Source organism: Carassius gibelio, chromosome A20 (genome assembly GCF_023724105.1).
Source record: "Carassius gibelio isolate Cgi1373 ecotype wild population from Czech Republic chromosome A20, carGib1.2-hapl.c, whole genome shotgun sequence".
NCBI classification, from domain to species: Eukaryota; Metazoa; Chordata; class Actinopteri; order Cypriniformes; family Cyprinidae; genus Carassius; species Carassius gibelio.
The window spans coordinates 18,887,572-18,905,368 of NC_068390.1; the positions used below are offsets into that span (position 1 = coordinate 18,887,572).

Below are 17,797 nucleotides of genomic sequence, written 5' to 3' on the forward strand. Positions count from 1 at the left end.
AGTAATACTTATCTCATATTATTTCTCTCTGTATGAGCCCATTCTTCTCGTCCACTTCCTTCAACTGATTCATTTATTTCATTCAGTGAAACTTGAAGCGCGTGACTGTTTTCCCGCCTCCAGGCGACGAGCAAATAGCATTCGAGTGCGAGTAAAGGCGCATTTAATTTATTGAACCTAAAGAATGATCACGCCGTTTACTAAATAAGTCGGTCAGTGGTCTGAACAAGCAAGCATGGTACAATAAAAGTCACAAAAAGCACCTGTTAATGCTAGAAGGGATTAATTCTCTACTGGCCATGCGAAGTTGCAAAAATAAGTAAAAATAACTTGTACTTTTTGATGCTTTGAATCGATTGAGTGAAATATTCACTAATGATACGTTTATTTGTCACCACCTACTGGTGTAACGATGCTTAACGTGCATTAATGAATGTTATTGGTGAGTGGCTTCCAAAGTATCGATTGTTAAAGGCAGTAATCAAGAATCAAAAACTGTCCTTCCATATCAGTTTGAATAAACATGCAGCGTCTTCTAGCAAAATATAGAGCTTTGGTGATAACTAAGTGAATTACTACAATATTAATTTCTCGCTAGACATCAGAATTGGAAAAAAATTATCAAAAATATAATTTAACACACAAACTGCCCACCTGCCGCAACTTTCTTCTTCTTCTTTTGTTTTGTATGGCGGTTGGCAAACCAACTTAACGGTGCATTACCGCCACCGACTGGGCTGGAGTGTGAATCAAAATTGGATCTTTAAAATAAAAAAAATCCTACTGGCTGAGTCTGTGTCTCTAAGAAACTTAATAACAAATTGATGAGAGTTTCTGTATGCTTTCCCTAATAAACCTTGCATTGTAAAATTATTCTGATTGACACTCCTGAGAGACTGAAAAAGCTGGTTTCTTTCTTGGCTGTACTTTGTGCACCGAAATAAAATATGCTCTACAGTTTCTTAATGACTGCAAAATTGGCAGTTCCCTGTTGGATGTTTCCCTATTATCTTCAATGAAGAATTGAGCCCAGTGTGTCCTATTCTTAACCGTGTAATTATACTTTCTTCTCTTCTACTCCTACACTTTGTCCTTCCTATACCCACTTCTGGTTGTATATTATATAAATGCCTCCCTTTATCTTGATCCACCCAATACTCCTGCCATTTTGGTCTTGCATATGCTTTAATAAATGTTTTAGCTTCAGATTTACTATATGGAACTGGTAATATTCTATTGTGTTTCACTGTTTGTTTTGCAAGTTTATCAACCTCCTCATTCCCTTTCACTCCAACATGTGCAGGTCCCCAGAGAAACCTGATTTTTAAATACTTTGCATTTAACTTATACAAAACCATAAACATTTTATGAAGTATATCATTTCTTATAGATTTCTCAGTTTTTATACTTTCTAAAGCTGAATAACTATCAGATATAATCACTGAGTTATTTAACTCATTTCCCTCTACCCATTCCAAGGCCAACAAAATTGCAACCAGCTCTGTTGTGTATACTGATAAATGATCTGTTATTCTTTCCTGACATATTACCCCATTCTTTGGAATATATACTGCTGACCCAGCGTGTCCTGTCTTTGGATCCTTAGACCCATCTGAATTTGAACCAAAATTGAACGTATAGTCAGAGAAATGCATATCCAGATAATATTTAACAATATCCCTCACTGCTACTTCCTTTGACTTACTTTTTATTTCCTTATGAATGCCTAAATCTACATCTGGTATAGGGAAAAACCATTGTGGAATAGGAGGGACTGAAAACGTTGAACAGTACTGTAATTTATGTAACCCAATATTCTCAGCTTTCGCATCGCCAATCCACCCAAAACTTGGTGTAATTTGACTTTCCATGTTCCCAGCAATCTTTTAAGATAGCTTTAGCTGGGTGGCTATCAACTTGTCCCTTCACATTAATCCAGTATGCTTGCCGCAACTTTCAGACGCCATCTTTATTTTTAAACTTAATTTCATGGAATGGAATGCAAAGGATTGTGGGATATCAAAAGCAGCGAAGGAAACATCTATACTGCCTCTGCCTCAAAAGCCTGTCCAGAATCCGTTTCATGAGTTTTTTTTTTATTATTTTTTTTATGAGGTGCATTCCAAGTCATTGCATCATATGGCAGCGAGGCAGCAAGTCAGCCTAAGTTTTCGGATGCAGACCAAATTTTAAATCTGTAGGAAACACTGTTATAATCCATATATAAAATGACTAATATTAATATTGCGGTATAAACTGCCATAAAAGGTAAGTAATTAAAAATACATACCATAATATAAGACATAACCATTTGTTACCATGAGAAAATATAATAAATATTTTGATACAGCAAACATGAAAAGGTTCTACAACTGCTGTTAAAATACTTTTATTTTGAGAGTTTTCCCAGTAACAGTGCAGTTAATTTGTAATGTTAGTAATTTCATTCAATTTTGGTATCCAAAAGAGTCGTTAAATAACAATTCATTATCAGATGCTTTAATATTTCCCAGCTGTTATATATATATATGAAGAGTTCAGATGCAAAAACCTCTAAATGCCATCTGAAATTTTCATCTGAAATTCGGATTTTTATCAGGCTCCTATATTTATGTTCAGTTATTTTACTTTAATAGCCTGGAAAACGACCTGCACGTTGCAATTAAAGTAAAATGACTCAACCTAGGCATAGGAGGTTGATAAAAATCTAAATTTTAGATGAAAATTTCAGATGGCACTTAACTGAACTCTTCATATATATGCTCTTTTTTTCTTCTTCCTGAGATCCGTACATGGAATGCAATCATCAAAAGTAATACTGTCAAATAAATTAAACAATATAAAAATCCACATCGAACACAAAACAAGTACATACACCTATATACTTAACCGGCAAGTTTAAATGGGAAGTGTTAAATTCTGTGAGAGCTTGTAGCTATAGCATTTATTTACTCATGTAGCAATAGTTCATTTCACTTTACCAGCATAGTTCAACAAAAATGCCCCATCAGGCTGACCTGTTATTAATGCATTCTTCAGTTAAATACACTACAGGAACCTTAAGGATAAGTGTTGATTTGTGGGCAGCATTTAAATTTGGTTTAAAAGTAATGTACAAACTCATGTTTTCACATTGATGAAAAATGTTCGGTCCTGAAGTCAAACTTGTTTTTCCATGTGCTGTATGACAGCTTGATTGATATATTCCTTCAAAATAATTAATATAATTTGATATTACCCTCTTGTTATTTTGTTTTTGTGATCCTACCCAAAACATTAGGCACTGGCATATGAGTATGGTCTACTTCAAAGCATATGAGTATGAAGTACTTCAAGTGTTCTTAGCACATTACGTACCAAATGGAACTTAAAGGCCCAATTTTATAAAATGACTGAACACAACAGTTGACACACTGTCAAGGCAAGGAAATGTTTAACATTCACATCAAATATTTTAGATGAACAGTGTGCGGCGTTTGACATCTTGCAGGCATTCAAAAGTGTTTGATTCATTGTACAACACCTTACATATACAATATAAAAAGATACTGTCAAAAAAGACAAGCACTGAAATTCTGGCACAGAGTTGCAGCAGGTTTCTGGAACCAGAAGGGGAAGGGAGTGACGATGAGATGACAAGATAATGAAAGCTGACTGGTGTTTTTGAGTTGTTTACAGTGATACAGCTTCTAGACTTAATGCATTAATCCTTGGCATTTTGTCGTGATCCCCACTTGCTTCTGTAGCATAGTCTGAATTTGTTTCTGAGTTTCTTGATATGTCGAGTTCAATCACCAAGGTTCCAGGTGTACAGGAGAAGTGCCTTTAAATCAGACTTCCATAGCATCTCATTCTGTTAGTTCATCCCTCCATTCTGACAATCCAACAAAATCCCTGTCATTTGAATCTTGTATCATCTCACCAGCAAATGACCATAAAACCAACTCAATTTCATAAAAATGGACAAAATCATTTTGCCACAATTGTTGGTTCCTTAAATAATTACTCAGACCCTTCTGTGCTCCTCTTGAGAGTTTCTTGCAGGGCCGTCCCATTTAAAACCGGGGTTACACACCCAAGTTTAACCTGGGAATTTTGACTCTACCTCCTGTCTGGACGTCTGAGATATCTGCCATGTCTATAACTCCATAGCTATTACTCAGGGCTGAACCAACCAGATGTTGGCATCTTCCTGCCCAATGTCCTCTTCTTCCTCCTCTTCCTCTTCCTCTTCCTCTTCCTCTTCCTCCACCTCCTCCTCCTCCTCCTCCTCCTCCTCCTCCTCCAAAGGCTCATGGGTCCTGAGGGCAAGCTCACGGAGAAAGTCAGGTTCATGATTAGAGTTCAGGGAGGCGGACTTGAGGCCAATCTTCTTCTTGGTGAGATGGAACTGATCACAAATGAAATTGTAAAAGTCATACTCATACTTCATCCTTTGGTAAAGCACCTGCAGGGCTTGTAGAGTGGGCATGTGCTTCTTTACTGTTCCTGTGAGGTTCCCCATCTTCCAAAATGCTGCAGAAAAATCTGATTTACAAAACTGAACCACAGAGAAAGCTACAGAGTAGAATTCAACACATCTAAAAATAATTTGGCACATTTTTCAGTTATTGTTTTCAAGTTACAAGTTTACAAAATCTCCCCAGAAGATAATGAAAGAATGTCTTCATTATTTTTTTCACCTGAATCTCTGCATGTTCAAACATGCTCATTCATTTGTGCATTAGCATTCACATTTATTAATTTTCTTTATTTTTTATTTAATTCCTTACGAATTCAAAGTAACTGAATAAAACACACCAGGACTCTTGTAGATGGATAGGACATCACTGAAGTAGTGAGGTAGGAGTCTCTCCAGCAGGAGCAATACATCCTCCAGCTCTTCCAGAATTCCTACAAGTAAGAAGTTCTCTATAACATTTTGTTTGGCCCTCTCCACAGCCCAAACACCCGGCTCCCTGAGGCAGACCAAAGAAAAACAAAACAAAAAGCCAATTATTTGACAAGAAAACATACAAAGATTTCAGCTGGCTTACTGTAACTGAAGAGATTTTACAAACATTCATTTCTGAAAACAGCACAAGATCTTAAAGGGATAGTGGATCCAAAATGAAAATTCTGTCTTTATTTACTTAACCAGATAAGGATGAGTAAAGGATGACATTTTACATTGAATTTTTATTGTAATGACACTAAATAAAATGGTAGTCAAAAGGAACCCAAACTGCTTGGTTACCAAAATTCTTCATGAGATCTTTTCAGGGAAAGTCGTGGCCTAATGGTTAGAGAGTTGGATTTATAACCCAAAAGGTAATGAGTTTGAGTCTCGGGCCGGCAGGAATTGTAGGTGGAGGGAGTGAATGTACAGCGCTCTCTCTCCACCTTAAATACCACGACTGAGGTGCCCTTGAGCAAGGCACCAAACCCCTAACTGCTCCCCGGGTGCTGCAGTATATATGGCTGCCCACCGCTCCGGGTGTGTGTTCAATGCTGTGTGTGTGTGTGTGTGCACTTTGGATGGGTAAAATGCAGAGCACGAATTCTAAGTATATTGAAATGTCACGTCACTTTCAAAAGTTTCTTTTGACTTCAATTTTATTTTTTGAATTAAAGTCAATGGGAACCTTAACATTCTTCAGAATATCTTCTTTTGTATATATATTGAAGAAAGTCTTCATGAATGACTTGAAAGTGAGTAAATGATGACAATTCAGATTTTTTGGTGCACTATCCCTTAAAGCCTGTGAAAGTGTAGAATAGGAAGAAAACCTCCATGATTGCAAGACAGCTACTTAACTCTATAATCAACACAGATAACAATAAACATGCATTGCAAGTAAATTATAAAAATGCAAACAAGAATCTTATTTGCACAAGTTGAATTTATGCCATTAAAGAGAGTGCTAGCTTTTGGCTCGAGTGCATTTCAGCCATCATCAACATTAATACCCCAAGAGTGATGGGTCATAATTACCTGCACTGAGGGTGTTGTCCACAAAAGTATGGAACGATGTAGAAGAGACGTGGGTTAGAGCACTCTGGGTAGTTCTCCATGATGCAAACGTTAATGTCCTGCAGTGGAGAAAAGGTGAAATGAGTCAGACAGACCGATGCTACAGCCAAAAAGAAAGCAGCACATTGTACAAAAAACTGGAAAACTGCTTATAAATCATTGTGCTTATAAATCATAGATGCACTAATTTTCACTGGGTTAAATGATGTAATCCACCATCCAAAGTACTATCGATCCATTGCTATCGATTCGTTTTAGTGAACACAAGGGGGCACCACTTACACAAGCAACGAAGCAAGTCATAATGGTAATCTTTTATATGATAATCTGGACCCAAAGCATTAACAGAAACAATATTTTAGCACTTTATCTGATCTAAAAGCTTTCATTTCACTGGGCAATCCACCCACAGTTAAAACACATGACAGGGATGGCCTATGAAACCCAGTGTATTTTGTTTACATTTTTATGCAGCAAAAAGAAAACAGAAAGACTATAAACATAAACATACTGTATGAAGTCTTCAGAAAACAACATGGACAAGAGTGAAAAGATTATTTGGAAAAACAGAGGAGAAAGGAAAGATGTGAAAGAAGGCAACAATATGCATTTTTTTCATAACAACAACACAGCCAACAATGCTATAATGACACTCTATGGATATTAAGAGAATGTACTACATGCTGAAAAGAACATGGTAAAGATTACACTTCTTGGAAAAGAAGAGGGTCTTTAACTTGTGCACAAGAGAGGTTAAGTAAAGACCACATAGCCACGAGCTCCAGACTCCACGCACTCCTTCCCTTTCATGAGACCCAGGTGGGTGCCTAAAAACTGGGCGGACTCACATGCAAGCTGTGGGTCTAGAAGAGAAGCTGGCAGTTATTTCCACATTAATCTTTCATAGTAGAAAACCCTTTAGTAAGGACATTATTCCTTTATTAAGTAAATGAAAATGTCCTCTAAAGTTGACACACATTTGCTGATGAAAAAAAGCAGACTGCAGTGTTTAACTTGCTTTTGCTGCAAACATGTTTATTTGTTGACAATATCAAGCTGGTGCATTGGAGATTCCTTCAAAGCAGTGGAGCTCCAGGAGAGCCAGTTCCTTTAACAATACTCACTCTGTGTGCATCTGAATAGAGTCTAAAAGCCAAGAGTGCATCAATGTCCTTTTATCTGCAATCCTACTTCGCCCCAACAGAGACGCATACAAACTCTGATGGATATGCACTTTGAATGCCAAGCATTTCTCTGTTTAGAGAAAGCTGCAAAAAGAAGAATGCATGATAATGTAATATTAATAATCAGTCAACAACAGGAGAACAACCAAAGACTGTGCTGAAGGAGAACCAGCTGAAAGTTGAGGACATATATTGGCCAGGGCTACGATGGAGCTGCCAACATGAGCAGGCCTTATAAAGGTCTACAGTCAGGAATACACAAGCAAAATGAAAAGGCATATGTTCATTGTCAAGCTCATTGGTTGAACCTTGTTCTAGTGCTGACCGCTTAGTCAAGCATACACTTTGTCAGTTTTTTTTCCACAGTAGTTGAAAAACTTTACACCTTCATTGCCAACGCCACAAAACGACCTGCAGCATTTGTACAAACGCAGCAAACCATGAATCCAGGCCAGCGTGCCCCTGAGCTACAGAGGCTCTCAGACACCTGATGGAGGTGCAGGGAAACAGCCCTAAAGACTCTTTGCAACACTGCCCGTCTCCACAGCCTCCGTTGAACGCTCATTCTCAAAGCTGAAGCTGCTGAAAACTAAACTTTGTAATGCATGTGGACAAGAACGACTTCATGATCTTCTGCTTTTGGCCATTGAAAAAGACTTGCCAGTCATCAAAGATGAGGTTATCTAGATCTTTCATGACATGGTATCAAATAGAAAGGTTTTGCTGTAAAAAAAAAAAAAAAAAAAAAAAGTAACATCAACATGTAAAATATTTATATCTAAATATGTAAATAGTTTGTTATCAGCAATGCATAATTGTGATTATTTTTTCAAAACATCTTTAATAAAGTCTGACATTTCTGAGAGCATGTGCTGTCTTCTCCTGCCCCAGCCCATAGTGCCCTTTTTTTGTGTTTCGGCCACTGCCCCTCAAAATGTCCGTGCACTGCCCTGACAATAGGAGACAAGAAGGCTGCCACAGAACTGAGAACCTGGATGAGTTCCACTAATAGGGCAATTTTCTGCCTATGTGCGCACACACACACACACACACACACACACACACACACATAGCTTATGCTTTCAGTCATTAGTAAAACATGGGCATTACTTGAGTCCTACAGCTTTGAAGGTCTGCCAGCATACCTCACACAAAGAATGTTTTTTTATTTATTTTTTTTTAATGACCTTGCAGAACAACAGTTACAGTAGCGTGTGCAAGGACACATCAGAATGATTGAAAGTGATAGTTAAGACATTTATAATGTTACAAAAGATTTCTATTCCAAATAAATGCTGATCTTTTGAACTTCATATTCTTCAAAGAATCCTGAAGAAAATGTTACATGGTTTCCAAAAATAAGTAGCACAACTGTTTTCAAGAATGATTATAATAGGAAAAGTTTATTGAGCACCAGATCTTAATATATATATATATATATATATATATATATATATATATATATACATATATATATATATATATATATATATATACATATATATATATATATATATATATATATATATACATATATATATATATATATACATATATACATATACATATATATATATACATATATATATATACATATATATATATATACATATATATATATACATATATATATATATATATATATATATATATATATATATATATATATATATATATATCCTTTAAGATCTGGTGCTCAATAAACTTTTAGATCATGATATCAAATGTACTCAAAGGTGCCCAAACATCTGACAAGCAGTTTCTCTTTCTCTCTCTCTCTCTGTATGTGTGTATTTTTCCACGCCTGAGGGTTGTCTGAAACAACACTGGGCCACTGACCCAGCCACCAAGCAAAACAAACACACACAAACACATTTAAAGTGTTGAAAGGAAACCAGCTTGTAAAATTTCAGTCATGGCAGGTGAGAAAGTCCCCCTCCCCATATGCATGGTCATTCTCTAAAGCTCTAGCGCACACTTTATAAACTCACTTTACATGCTTCAAACTAACAGGATGACTTCGCAATTCCCAATTATTCTACAGCTTCCAGCTGTAATGAAAATGTGTTTGTGAATGTGCCTGACAATTAGTTTGTGTGGGTGTGTACATCCATGCAGATTGTGGGGAATTCCTCAGTACATCACAGATTATAATAATTCAATTTAATTCAAAAGGAAAGATCAGAAATTAAACTTCAATAGCATACCATCTGAAATCTTAGTCCTGACAAAGGGCCCAGCTATTACAGACATATAAATCAAGCAAACAGATATGTTCAGTGTGAGAACGATCACAAGCCACAGTAATACTAAACTATAGAAAAAAGTGATGTGGTTAACCTGGCTTCCAGCAGGAGAGGGGATCATGTTCTATATGATGAAGGTCTGATTATATTTACTGTAGTCTCTCATTAGTTAAGATGGGTTCAATTCCTATCGTTAACAGAACTGCTACTGTGTGTTATTTTGGCCTGTGTCATGTATGTGTGTTCCTTTAAGATTACAAATCATAAAGATCCTCATAAGCTGAATTTTCAGCAGCTGCATTGCTCTAGTCTTCAGTGTTGCATGATCCTTCAGAAATTATTCTAACATGCCAATGCTCAAGAAACATTTCTTTTATATTGTTGAAAACATTTGTGCTGCTTTATATTTTTGTGAAAATCATGAATATAATTTTTCTGGATTTTCTTTTTTTGATGAATATAAAGTTCAAAAGAACAGCAGTTATTTCAAATATAAATCTTTTGTAGCATTATAAATGTATTTGCAAAGTTTTTCTAGTTACTTTTAATCATTTTAATACATTCCTGTTGAATAAAAGTATTAATTTATTTGATAAAATAAATCTTACTGACCCAATGTTTAAAAGAATATAAATGAGCCACACACACACACACACACACACACACACACACACACACACACACACACATTGGGTACAGAAAAGAATCACCCCTTAAAATAATCACATTTTGTTGCTTTGCAGTCTGAAATGAAGCATTCCTGAAGCATTTTAGTCCTTGGTAGTGCAACTGAAGCAAACAATCAACTATGGGTGGCCAGGCACTTTCAAAAGACCTCCAGGATAATGCTGTTGACAGGCAAAAGTCAGAAGATGGATATTTTTTTCCCCCAAGGCTTTATAAATGCCTAGAAGCACAGTGAAGTCTATTATTATAGAAGTGGAAGGTATTTGGTACAACACAGACCCTCTGTGGATCAGGACATCGCTCTAAACTGGATGAAAGAGCATGGAGAAAACTGGTCAAAGAGCCAACCAAGAGGCCTACGGCAACTCTGAAGTGGTTGCAGGAATTTATGACAAAGATTGGTCATTGTGTGCATGTGACAACAATATCACAAATTCTCCACAAATGTGGCTTGTATTGGAGGGTTGCAAGAAAAAAGCCACTCCTCAAGAAAGGCCACATGTGGTCACAACTGAGCTTCGCCAAAATGCACCTTGAAGATTCTGAGGCAGATGAGAATAAAATTTAATTATTTGGCCTCAACACTATATTGGAATTCCAATATAGCTCACCATCCAATTAACAGCATTCCTCCAGTAAAGCATGGAGGTGGTAATATATTATTATGGGGGTGTTTCTCTGCAGCAGGGAAACTTGTCAGGACAGAAGGAAAAATGGATGGGGCAAAATAACATCAAATTCTTGAGAAAAATCTGCATCACTCTGCCAGAAAGTTGTCAATGGGAATAAAGTTTACCTTCCAACATGACAGTGACCCAAAGCATACAGCAAAACTGACCACATAGTGGTTGAAGGAGAAAAAGGTGAATATCCTTTGCATGGCCTAATCAGAGTCCAGACTTAAACCCCACTGAAAATCAGTGGAATGATTTGAAGACTGCAGTCCACAAACGGTCAACGTAAAATTGAACTAACGTGAGCTGTTCTGGCTACAAAGCAACAAAATGTGATTATTTTAAAGGGGGTTATTCTTTTTTATACCCAATGTGTATGTGCGTGTGTGTGTGTTTAGATACTTACCAGGTAACCAGATGGTGTAGTATCTACCAGCAGGTGCTAACTAAACCATGCTAACTAACCTAACTTTGACCCCTACTAAAAATAGATCTCTCATTCTTAAACAGAGCAAAGGATGAGTTAAAAGAGAAAAGGACCTGGATTGAATTAACTAGTAACTTGAAGAAAAAAGTCCCAGTTAATGTTCCAGATTAATATGTGTCTGGGAAACTGGCCATTTATATTTTGACATAACCGATATGAGCACAATCCTTAGTCGACTGAAGTAATTCTTCCAGCAGTGCCAAGTTTTCATGTGATTGTCTTGAGTATCAGAGCGTTTAGCAATGCAATTGACTTGAATACTGAATAAAAAGCAAGCATGACTAATCAATTCCTGCTCATTCTGCATTGTCAGAGCTAATTTCCAAACATACAGCCAGACTCTTACGTTCTCTCACACAAACACTCATTTTGTGCAACAAATCATCACCTTGGAATTATATCTGACCTTTTTGCCAAAATGTTTGTCATAATCTTATTCTGTGACAACTTTACATTATGTGATGTTACATAGTTACATTTTAGTACTTCTTATTTAGAAAACAAAATGGTTCTTCTAACTACAAGTTGACCTCTAACTAGGTTTTATAACGTTCTAACTGTGAGCCAATTAGCACTTTGAATGCACACAAGAGGACCAATCAGGATCAACTTTCTGTTGATCTGTTCCATACCAGCAGGAAATATTAAATATGAAATATTTTATCTGTAAAATGTTTTAATTATATATAGTTAGTGAAACATTTTTCAATGTTTATTATCCCTTAAATGCATTCTTCGGGTCTTCAGCGACCCTGGACGTCATCTGACTACCCTCCTCTCATTATTTTTTACAGTCAGACATCAGCCTTCTTAATTTTACTCAATCTATTGATTATAAACAATATACAAAATAAGATTTTTTTTTTTGAAAAAGACAAAAGAATGGCTGTTTTACGATTTTTTTTTTTGTAAAAAGTGCATAAGGTCATTTAGTGACCAAAAACTGCATTTGTTCAAAATTACAAATCACTAGCTTCTTGCCTCAGATCAAGGCTGCATCTCATTGCTAGTTTTACTTAGTGTGTTCGACACTTTAGATCATGACATACTCATATATTGATTACTCATGACCAGGCTTTGAGATGGTTTAGATCCCACCTGCCAGATCGCTACCACTTTGTTTATTTAAATGGGAAGTCATCTCACTTATCACCAGTAAAGTATGGAGTGCCACAAGGATCTGTCCTATGTTCTCTGCTATTTTCAATATACATGTTGCCCCTTGGTAATATTATTAGAAAATACAGAATTAGTTTCCATTGTTATGCTGAGGATCCTCAACTATATATCTCAACAAGACCAGATGAAACATCAAAATTATCTAAGCAAAGTGTATTAAAAATTTTAAACAACAACAAATTTTCTTCCAAGCTACAATCCATCACGCTCCCTAAGGTCACAAAACTCTGGACTTTTGGTAGTACCTAGGATAGCAAAGTCCACTAAATGATGTAGAGCTTTTTAGCATTTGTCTCCCAAACTCTGAAATAGCCTTCCTGATAACGTTCGGGGGTTCAGTCACACTCCCTCTGTTTAAATCTAGATTAAAGACACATCTCTTTGGCCAAGCATTCAAATAATGCATCTCATAATCTTGTACTGCAGTCATATCTGATCAAATGCACATTATTATTCCTTGGGTTGACCAAATTATTTTTGCTTGGTTGGAACAGCAGCTACACCAATTATGTCTATATATTTGTTTCTCTGTTTCTGCCACGGGACTGACACTGTTAATAGTATTCATCATCTGTTTGAGTACATAGTTAACTGAATTTTACCATACATTTCTGCCATATTTACATCAATTTGACAGTCACCACTGACAAGCTACTGCTAAATATATTGTAGAAACTTAATTTTCTGTAAAGCTGCTTTGCAACGATTTGTATTGTGAAAAGCGCTATACAAATAAACTTGAATTGAATTGAATTAAACTTTATGAAACAACTTTGCTGAAGCATTGAATGTTTTTTTTGCAGTTTCAAGTCTAAAAATTTCTTACATTTAACAATATTAAGCCTTAAAGGTAAAATTGTCAACAATTTAATTGATAGGGTCTTAATTACAACGATAAACCTTAGCATTTTATCTTGGCTATACTGATCTCTAGAGAGAAAGCCATTTTACCTTTCGCACATTCTGTGGAATAAAGTCCTGGTCAGATGTAAAACAATAGCTGCTTAAACTGTTCCACCATATTCCTACCTAAAATTAACATCTTCACAGGACAAAATATTTAGCACTGCCTTTTCTTGAGCAAAAGAAAATATTTTTCATCCTAAAATATAAAATATAAGTGTCATATAAAGCATTAAATGTGACATTCTCATACATGTTGACACACTGTTACAATTTTTTAAAATAAATTATAAGTAAACTGTTAGAACCTTATAATTCCAAGGTGGTGCGAACCTTACAGCCCACTGCCAATGTATGCTCCACCGTTGCACACACATCTGTGAGAAACCTATGAGATACCTAACACTATAATACATATTATACACATATTATCCTTTCACCAATTAAGATTTATTAGTTACTCCATAACATATACAAGTAGACCATAAATGTTATACAATTTCTGCAATCACTCCGAACATTTTGTACTGGAGTCATAGCCCATGGAAACTTCTTCCACCTGAAAATCTTGTCAGAAATAAAAGTAAACTGAGGATATTCTTTCTAAATAAATAAATCAAAACATTGAATAAATGTGCAAAACCAGCAGTTATCAATATCAAAATCAGTTTGCTAAAAACAAACAACATTTTTTTGTATAATTTCCCATGCAAAGTATTTAAACTTTTGCATTGTTTAACTTGTTAAAGGTTGCAGATTTGGCTTTTTTAAGTAGTGCATCAGTGAAAGTCTCTTTGTAACAAATGATGCCTTTGGGGGCAATCATGACTTTTCTTGTCACCAGAGAACTAAACATCTCTGTGCTCATATTAATAGATTATTATTAATGTTGAAAAGAGCTGAGAATATTTTTTTCAGGTTTTTTCGGGGGAATTAATTGAAAGAACAGCATTGTTTGTTACATTTATTACAGTTACATTTATTTGTTACATTTATATTATTTACATCAAGCTTTTGAATGGTATAGTATTGCATATTGTTATTGAAACTTCATAATGTTTCACTTGATTATACATTTAGTCAGGAATTATAGTTTGGAAAAAGTCTAACTAGTAAAATGTTTATACGTTATATGAAAACTAGTACAAGTATATAAATAAATAATAAGAGACTTACTCATGTTTATTATCTCTGCTGAATAAAGTGCTTCATTCTTTTTTTCTGAGGAAATCCAAATCTCAAATACTCAACCACATCACATTTTGGGGTGACTTATATCTTATTCCTCTCATCGCGAAGCAAACAGTAAAATAAAAATAAAAACTTTATTTAATTTAACATTAGAATCTGAATAGAGCGTTCAGCGCGGGGGCGTGGTCGAATTAGAAGATAATGAAGGGAGATGTGAAAAACGGACAAGACATCGCGTTGTTTTCATATGGATTACTTTATCTCAGAATATTTGTTTTCAGCAGCACTTGTCTAGTTTAAAAGTAGACATGTCAATCTTCCTATAGATATATCTCTCATGTCTCTTCATTGAGTATTCACTGAGTTACAGTTCATTTTAATGACGTGTTTGTAAATGAATATCAGCGCAGACAAAGGCTGCAGACAGCACACCTTGTTTGTTATCTTTATTTTATGTGCACAAAGTTTTGTTGTTATTATGTCTGTATACAAATAAATGTAGACCCTTTACAGATTCGATTTTGCTCTTATCTGTACGATCAAAACTGAAAGCGTAATTTAAGTTCTTTTCGGGGTTATCAGGAGAAAATGACTCATAATGCGTATCCGCGTTAACCGACTCAAGAGGGTTGAACAGAACACTTCAAAACTAAAGAAAACCGACTGCTCTCTGCTTATGTAACGTTAATCCGTATTAAATGTGCATTTCTCTGGCGCGTTCACTACTGCGAAGATCGCAAGACAGCATCGTCGACTTTATCTTTGCAGTCGACACGACATTGATACAGAAAACTCTTGTTTATTAATAATTATATTCATAAAATATAAAATATTCATAATCATTACTTTTGCCGGTTCTTTGTGACAGTTTTTAGGTGCGTTATTGGAAGGGCCACCCTTACATGTTAGCCTACATGAACGCGTGAACTGAACTGAGCTCGTCACAGCTGGACTGCTTGGTATGATGTCATGTCAAGGTCATTTTTAATGTCCATAAATTCAATTAGGCTAAACATAGCCTAACTGTAACCTTTATCTTACGTTAATCAGCACCTGGCCTGTCTAAAACTTTCTAGATTTCAAGCCAATCCACCACTTTTCTAACTGCCTACTAAGCTTGTGGATAGGAGGGGCAGGTGGGTGGTGGGTTAACATGCACCGCTCTGATTGGCCGAAAGCTTTTCACTCCACTTTCACGCTGTGGATCAGCAGCAGAATCAGCGTCATAGATTGCATAGAAACTGAAATCGGCGAAATGCGAGACGCAACAAAATGCGTACCTAGAGAGCAGCGAATCGTACAAGCGTACTTATGGGTCAAAATGCGTGCAGAGTACGAAAAATGCGTACATGTTGGCAGGTCTGACATCACCATTCAAATGGACCTGTGCTATCTGAAGACTCACGACATGGAGATCTGCTGCATCCTTATAGAAACCAACATAAATATGACTGAAACACAAGAGAAAATGTTCGAAAATAATAAAGAGGGAAATCTAAACAGGGAAGAAGAGAAAGGAGAGGGATTTATAAACAGCCTCTGACCAGATATCTCTCGTCATCTTTCATCTGGGGTGTGCGGACCAAGTGATTCTGCTCCCCTCTCCAGTCCCCAAAACGACGAAAAAAGTAATTGGAGAGGAAACGGTTAATGGGATCCCTGATGATGTTTATATAGACAGGCTGTTCTATTCTAAATCTGAGAAAGAAAGATACAAAGAGGATGAGCACTGACTTGTTCACTAACGTAATAGCAGCAAACAATGTTTGGCTGTTTTTATCCTGTACTTGATCAGATACATTTAGATAAATCATTCCTGATTTGCTTACCTTGTGAAATTGAGAAAGTGAACATGTCTGGTGTACAAAAAAGGTTGTGGAATAGTGCTAATGTTTCTCATCAAATCCACCTGGAAAGAAACCAGCACAAATAAACAGATCAAAATGCTTGTTAAATAACTATTCCTGATCTCTTTATGCAGGAGTGCTGACAAAACAAAATAGCAATGGGGTACAACAAGTTACAACTGCAGAGCAGCAATTCAAATAGTTATATTGGGGGAAAAAAAAACAATTAGTTTTTACAAAATGTAACCACTAAAAGTATATTATATGGTGCAGAAAATATAATTCTACATTACATTATTCCTATCAAACAAAACACTGAGACATAATTACACATAACTAATTAAAACTACTGCCCATCAGTCTGTGTACAGTACAGCATGATATAAGAACACAAACACATCACATGTGTGCTAAACTTTCTTCAGTTGCTATAAAACAATAATTCTTCAGACATAGCAATGCATCCATAAAAAAAATAAAAACTGAAATCAAGTATCTCCAAGTATCAGAATCACACACACCAAGAAAGCATTCCTCATGTGGCTGGTGCGTGGTGCAGTGGAAAGTTATTTGGTCATCTGATGAGGTTGACTTCTCATTACATTAATGTTTCCTAACGAAGGCAAGCGGTGGCCCCAGTCAGCTCTGATAGAACCATGTGTCCCAAAATGCATGTTATAGTCTCTAAAAACATGCACTCACAGGCATAAGAAGACTTAACAATGCCTATAGCTTATCACCATATGAAGAGTGGGATGGTGTAATATCATACATACCAAAATCTGAACTTCTTTATGTTTCTCCCTTTCTTGACCCACATCTGCGTCAAAAAGCTAACCACACTGTAACAAGTGCTCCAATCAAGCTTCAATCCTTTATCAAATGCTGCATCAAATCCAAAACACACAAAGTCTGTAACAACCTGAGGTAGTGACATCATCTTAATGAGATCATTTCCTGTTATATGGGCACACAGACGGCCATACACTGTACTAAGTAATGATAAAAGAGGTGTTGGTCGGACCACATCGTAAGTAACACCTTAAGTTGGGTAAAGTGGTCAGTGGTTTGGTGTCTTGAGATTAATTAAAAATACCTTACTAGAATGACATGATGCTTTATTTTGCTCACTATAACATAATTTAAGTCACTGTAGGCATGTATTTTAGACACAGCTGAAATATAGAGTTAAATTTACATACCATATATTATTTGAGCAAATGTAATATATTTTCGTAATAATTTACATTTATGATGAATATATTAATATTTGTATATTCATTAACATTACAATCAAAAACTGACATTAAATGTTAACATATCTGGAAGAGTCGTATGGACCTCTTTTATGAAGGTCCACCATTTATTGTAACATCAATCTTCAGA

General features: G+C 35.9%; 1 protein-coding gene across 1 annotated transcript in view; it reads right to left on the minus strand.

Annotated features, from left to right (window-relative positions):
- Positions 1 to 2,379: 2,379 nt before the first annotated feature.
- The window catches only part of LOC127937997 (uronyl 2-sulfotransferase-like), a 50,421-nt gene continuing 35,003 nt past the window's right edge, over positions 2,380 to 17,797 (minus strand). The window contains exons 4-8 of the mRNA XM_052534354.1: positions 16,394 to 16,473; positions 16,109 to 16,262; positions 5,975 to 6,072; positions 4,801 to 4,958; positions 2,380 to 4,515 (exon numbers count right to left, since the gene is read on the minus strand). Coding sequence (XP_052390314.1) covers positions 4,160 to 4,515; positions 4,801 to 4,958; positions 5,975 to 6,072; positions 16,109 to 16,262; positions 16,394 to 16,473 — 846 coding nt within the window. The 3' untranslated portion in view covers positions 2,380 to 4,159. The remainder of the gene's footprint in view (positions 4,516 to 4,800; positions 4,959 to 5,974; positions 6,073 to 16,108; positions 16,263 to 16,393; positions 16,474 to 17,797) is intronic.